At 35.5% G+C, this 6123-nt stretch overlaps 1 protein-coding gene across 2 annotated transcripts; it reads left to right on the top strand.

Annotated features, from left to right (window-relative positions):
• The first annotated feature begins 3522 nt into the window (after positions 1 to 3522).
• Positions 3523 to 5439, top strand: LOC130671447 (uncharacterized). 2 transcript variants are annotated; one of them, XM_057475344.1, is made up of 3 exons: positions 3523 to 3585; positions 3656 to 4684; positions 4783 to 5439. In XM_057475344.1, exons 2-3 carry the CDS (start codon positions 3688 to 3690, stop codon positions 4878 to 4880), a joined length of 1095 nt encoding a protein of 364 aa, XP_057331327.1. In that variant the 5' UTR covers positions 3523 to 3585; positions 3656 to 3687; the 3' UTR covers positions 4881 to 5439. The 2 variants fall into 2 exon arrangements, with proteins under 2 accessions (XP_057331327.1, XP_057331326.1); XM_057475343.1 differs by having other exon boundaries at positions 3549 to 4684.
• Positions 5440 to 6123: the final 684 nt, after the last annotated feature.

Genomic DNA, 6123 nt, shown 5'->3' with positions numbered 1-6123 from the left:
GCTTTCCATTAATTCATTTTAAAGTTCGTCTGTATGAGGAAAGGTATGTTATTTCTATTACTTCTCATAAAACAATTTTTTTTTCCCTTAATTTTCTGTTTAGGCCATGAAATCTACATAAATGATCATCGGTACTCGAGTGATAATAATAATTATCTTTTATTCCATCGATTTTATAGCAAAAAACGGTAAAAATGAAAATAGAATTAAAAATATGATAGGATTGATAACAAACACAAGTTTAACGTTCAATAACTTTTGAAGGAAGTGTTTTATTGAAAATCCATGAGAAAACTTTTTTGTAGAGCGTTCAATTTTCTATTAGAGTAAGTTTCGATAAAATTTTTACTCTCATTTATTTCTGAGGAAAAAAATTAAGAGTAAAAAATCTAAAAGTCCCATGTTATTTAAATGGAAAATGTAAAATGATTTCGGCACGGTTTAATGTGAAAATTAAGAGCCTGTTTGTGTTGGATATTTTTTTTTAGATAATAAACTAAAGATTCAGGGGGTGATCGGTAAATAAAAATCGATTTGGGAAATAACGGACACCCTAATATACAGTGAAATCACTACTAAATCACAATGACAAAATGGCACAAAATCACTGTCAATTCACTATGAATTCACCGTAAACACACCGTAAACTCACGGTGAAAGTGAATTTACTGTGATTTCACAGTGATTCCAAGTCCGCGAGGATATAATTAGACTATTTTCCGTCCTTCTTGTTTTTATAATTAAGTTGTTATGGATAAATTAGGTTGAGGTTGGATAATTAAATAATTCCACAATGTTTGGGGATGATGTGAAAGAATTTATTTCCCCAGAGGAGGAAAACAGTGTTTACATACACGATCGTGTAAATGTATGATGTATGTGTGTATGATAATTGCGTCTTGAATTAAGACGCAATAGGAGTGAGCTCAACCACCTTATAAAATGTTAGTGTAGGAACTAACTGAGTTAATTTATTGCTAGTGTGGGAACCAGCTATTATGATATATTTGTCACAATGACAATTATTCGCAATTAATAATTATTGATAGCAAGGCAAATAGCCGAGAGGCGCTATGTTTAATGCGTATAATTTTAGCAAAGGTAACCGTGGTTACAAATAGACTGAATCGTATGCAAGTTGCAAGGCCCAGAGCTACTGGTTTGTACCGGCACGTGATAGCTCCGCGTCTCTCCCGCATCAATGTTGGATTTCGAGTCACGGAACCCGGGGATCGAGCACTAGACTAGGGAGGGTAAAATCGATTCCGATTCTACCCGAGAATCGATTTTGTGGTAAAAAAACCCGATTATTTAGACTCTACTCCCAGTTATCAGAATCGATTCTTAGTGATCGAGTCTATAATTTATTTTTAATGCTAAACTAACGACCCTATTGAATGAAAAATGGCGTGAAGTAATTGTGTATTTTATTATGAAAATATTTCAAATTTAGCGCCCTTTGAGCGTTCGCGTCGTTTTGTTATCTTACATTTTTTTATTTTTAATCAATCATCTTTCAAATATTTTGATGACATATATAGTTAATTTCCTTTTAATTATCGCATAAAAATAGCATCTAAATAATGTACAACTCATTTTCGGAATATACACGGAGAGAAAAATATCGCCAGATTAAGTATACGTATCGCTATTCTGGCTATACGCTATATAGTCATCTTACTTGACGATACGCCGTATAGCTAATTCAACTATACAGAGTATCCTCACAGTGGATCGTCAAAATGACGATTCGTATCCTTATTTTGGGCATTTTATGAATCGCTGACATGACTATTGCGCAAACTCTGTATTTAGGCATCCGGCAACCGAGAACGATGATACGTATAGCCAATTTAGCTATACGGATCCTCACGCTGGCTATACAGATACTTATATCAACGAAACTACATATCGTTACAAAGGCTATTCGTCGTATTGTTAAATTAAATAAACGAATACTTAACCTAACCCAAAAACGTATCTTTACTTTAACGATACTATAGATCATTAAATTAATATGAGAGTATTCCTAAATTAGGTATACGAATCGTCATTCTGACGATACGTCATTTGAGGATACATTGGATAGTCATTCTGGCGATATTTTTTTCTCCGTGTAGTCTGTATCTGCACTAGTACGCTCGTTGTCATTAATGCCTGGTCCCCTGCATGGCTAAGATTCTATAGTCTGGGGGACCAGGCATTAATGACAACAAGTGTATGTCATATTTGTCTGTACCAGTTTAGTCATCATGACATTAAAATTGTCAGATTTACTCTTTTAATAAAATATAAAATTTCTAATATTTTCATCAATTTGCATTTTATTTTACTTTTAACCTCATTTTATGGGTTTTATTTTTTAAGAAAAAAAAATTTCTGAAATTTTAATTTTCTTGAAAAAAACAATTTTGCTTACTCAGAATCGATTGAATTTAAAAGAATCGATTCTTGAGATTGATTAATCAATTCTGAGAATCTAAATTTACTAAAAAAAAATCGGAATCGAGAATCGATTCTTTATCTCAAATGTCCATCCCTAAACTAGACTGTTGTTCTAGCCCTTTGCTATGGCATCTATACCCTCGCAGATTTGAATTACGGTGGAAACACGGTGGGTTTGTTCCATTATACCACTGTGATTACGCGGTGTATCCACCGTGATTCCACGGTGTCTATGCCACCGTGTATACACGGTGTTTTCACTGTGATTACGCGGTGGATACACCGTGGAACCACGGTGGTGAAATCGCACAAAGCCACCGTGGAATCACGGTGGGTACACCACGTAATCACAGTGGAAACACCGTGTATACACAGTGGTCAAGCCACCGTGAAATCACGGTGGATACACCGCGTAATCACAGTAGATACACTGTGTATACCCGGTGGTGAAATGGAACAAACCCACCGTGTAACCACAGTGGATCCACGGTGTTTACACTTCCACGGTGTTTCCACCGTGATTCAAATCTGCGAGGGTAGTTGTCCCAGTTCAGTTTCAAATTATGTTTATTAATTTTCTTTAACTTCTACATTATATTTTACAATGTATTACAACCCTGATTAAAAAAAATGATTAAAAATGATTTCACACGTTAAATGTCCATAAGAGACAGGATTAGAAATGATTTGAAGGATTAAAAAGTATTTAAAATGATTAAAAAACAAATCATTTTAAATCATTTTTAATCATTTTTTTTAATCAGGGAAATTTTAAGTATTTACTAGTTTCCGTTCTAAGAACTTTTACCTAGTAGAAATTTATTTTATATTTTACACAATAGAGCTTTTAAAAGAAGTAATCGATCTGCGTTAAATATGGGAAAATAAAAAATACAAAAACCCATAGTATAGTTGTCCCATAGAAAGTTTGGGATTTTGCTCTACCGCAGTTATTCCTCCTCTACCACAATATTTGGATTTGCGCATGCGCAGAATATCTTTTCCAGAATATTATAATAGAGAGGGAAACTACAATGGTGGGAAAAAATCCCAAGCTTTATCCGGGACGACTATACACAGATACATACATACAGTTAATCTTGGCAAACGGAAGCGTGGACATAGCAACAAACCACTATAGTAATTATACCTTATTGCCACGTCATTGATGATTCGTATTAGAAAATTACATTAATTGTGTTCATCGCAGGAATCAAAAATGAAAAGTTGTGTCAATTCAAAATGCCTCTACAATCAAGACTTCGAAACTTTAGTATAACCTCTAAAAGTTGGGAAATACCGGATATAAATCAAGTACTTGAGCGTGCAGACCGCACCGGACATGAGGACCCCGTCACTCTGGATAAGGAGTTTTCTTACGAGTTTAGAGGTCAATCAATCAAGTGGAAGGTCGAATTGAAAATTTCAAGTTCAAAGTTATTTCCTGGCGGGCTGAGTTTATCATTCATCCCTATAAGCGGAATTGATGATAACACCTGTAACTTTTACCTGGTTGATATCAACAAAAATCATCTTTACATTGGACTGAGTGACCAAAGTACTTATACTAATCGTGAAGACCCAGATTTCGTTCCTGACCGTTTCCAGAGAACAAAAGAAGATCTGCTTCCAAACAATACCATGACACTGCTCATAGAAATTTTTTCTTACTGGCATTTGGATCGTTGTTCGTTGATACCTCGTCCGAAAATTTTACCAGCTCCAATTGATTACTTTGAGTTACACAGACAAGAAGATCACGGTGATGTTGTTGTCATACAGGTGCAGGGTAATAATAAATGTAATACATTTTCAGTGCATAGAAATCTTTTAAAAAAAAGTTGTCCTGTATTGTACGAAGATGTTGTTCGTCATCAACAAACATTCGGCAGCAATAACAATTCTGAATTAACTCTTACGGATATCGATCCAGAGATATTTAGAAAAGTTGTGGAATATATCCATACTGACAAGGTCTGTGACTTAGATGATCATTCAGAGTATTTGCTAGAAGCCGCTGATAAATATAAATTGATAAGACTGAAAAAAATGTGCGAAAAGTCGATTGGCTTGAACTGTCTTTATAACCTAAATGCTCCAGAGATTTATGATTTAGCTATCCGTTGTCACGCTCCTCAATTAAAAAAAGCTGCCCTGATTGTTCGGCCGAATATTGAAAACCCCACTGCACCCACGCCCGGGACGATTACCGGAAGATCTACAAGCGAATATGAATTTGGTATGTTTTTACTCCCTTCATTGTAGCGAAGCTTATAATTATTTTTACTCAATCAAAGTGTCAGATTTGAATTATTTACTCATTTTTAACTTTTTCAGAAATAACGGTTATACCCGATATGCAAGTTAGCTGCTGGTCGACAACCTACAGCCGCAATCAATCGCCAAATTGGCCGCAAAAGTTGACATTTCCATAAGTTGACGACAACTTTCCGAGAAACTTCCCGGGAAAAAATGATCAGACCTGACCATGCCTGTTCATGTATGATCAGGCCTGAAATTAGACCTGATCATGCCTGTTCATGTATGATTAGGCCTGAAATTAGACATGATCAGGCCTGATCATACCTGTCCATGCCTGTTCATGTCTGAAGCGTTAAATACAGTCAGGTCTGATCATGCCTGTTCATACCTGTCCATGCCTGGTCATGTCTGAAGCGTTAAATACGCTCATGTCTGATCATACCTGTCCATGCCTGGTCATGTCTGTTCATGCCTGTTCATGTCTGAAGCGTTAAATACGCTCAGGCCTGATCATACCTGTCCATGCCTGTTCATGCCTGGTCATATATGTTCATGTCTGTTCATGGCTGTTCATGTCTGCTCATAGATCTAAAATTTTGTTGACCAAGAATCTATCACGTATAAGATTTTTATTACTTGAAGTTTATACGAAACTTACTTCTCAACTAAATCTCTTAGGTCAGTGGGTAGCGAGTTACACTTTCGAGCGCAAGGTCCACGGTTCAAATCCTGCACACGCCCGAATTTTTTATTTTTTTTATTTTTATAGCAATAATTATATACATGTATAATTGAATATAGTTATACATAATTATATATAATTATATAGGGCCATTTTTTATATATAATTTTTTTACCCGGATGGGCATGAACAGACATGAACATACCTGATCAGACCTGAACATGCCTGGTCATTTTTCATGTCTGATCAGGCCTGAAGACTCATGCCTGTTCATGTCTGATCAGGTCTGATCATTTTTTTCCGGGTTGTCGACAACTTTCAGCTCGTGTAACTGTTGCCGACAACTTGTCTACAAGTTGCTCAGAAACTTTGTGACAGGATACGGCAGTAGATTGTCGCCAAGTTTCTGAGCAACTTGTAGTCAACAGTTATACACAAGCTGAAAGTTGTCGTCAAGTTGGTCGCAACTCAGGTAGACCAACTTTTTCATCAGTATGAGTTTCTCTAACGTGGAGTAGATTGTTTTCACATCAACAGAGATCACCTTTTTCATTCGTAACGATAACATTTTTGGTCATGAAAAATTCTATTATCATAAATTCAAGACTGATTAATTACATTCTTGATTCGTTCAATAAATTTGTTCATTGAACTTAATTTCTGTTTGCGTTTTTTTACTTCGCTACATTCTTTGATAAAAACTCAAATTTACTTTCTAGTAACTTATGATCTGA

Source organism: Microplitis mediator, chromosome 7 (genome assembly GCF_029852145.1).
Source record: "Microplitis mediator isolate UGA2020A chromosome 7, iyMicMedi2.1, whole genome shotgun sequence".
Taxonomy (NCBI): domain Eukaryota; kingdom Metazoa; phylum Arthropoda; class Insecta; order Hymenoptera; family Braconidae; genus Microplitis; species Microplitis mediator.
Note: the sequence above shows the minus strand (reverse complement) of the source record. Positions and strands in the feature narration are given on the sequence as shown.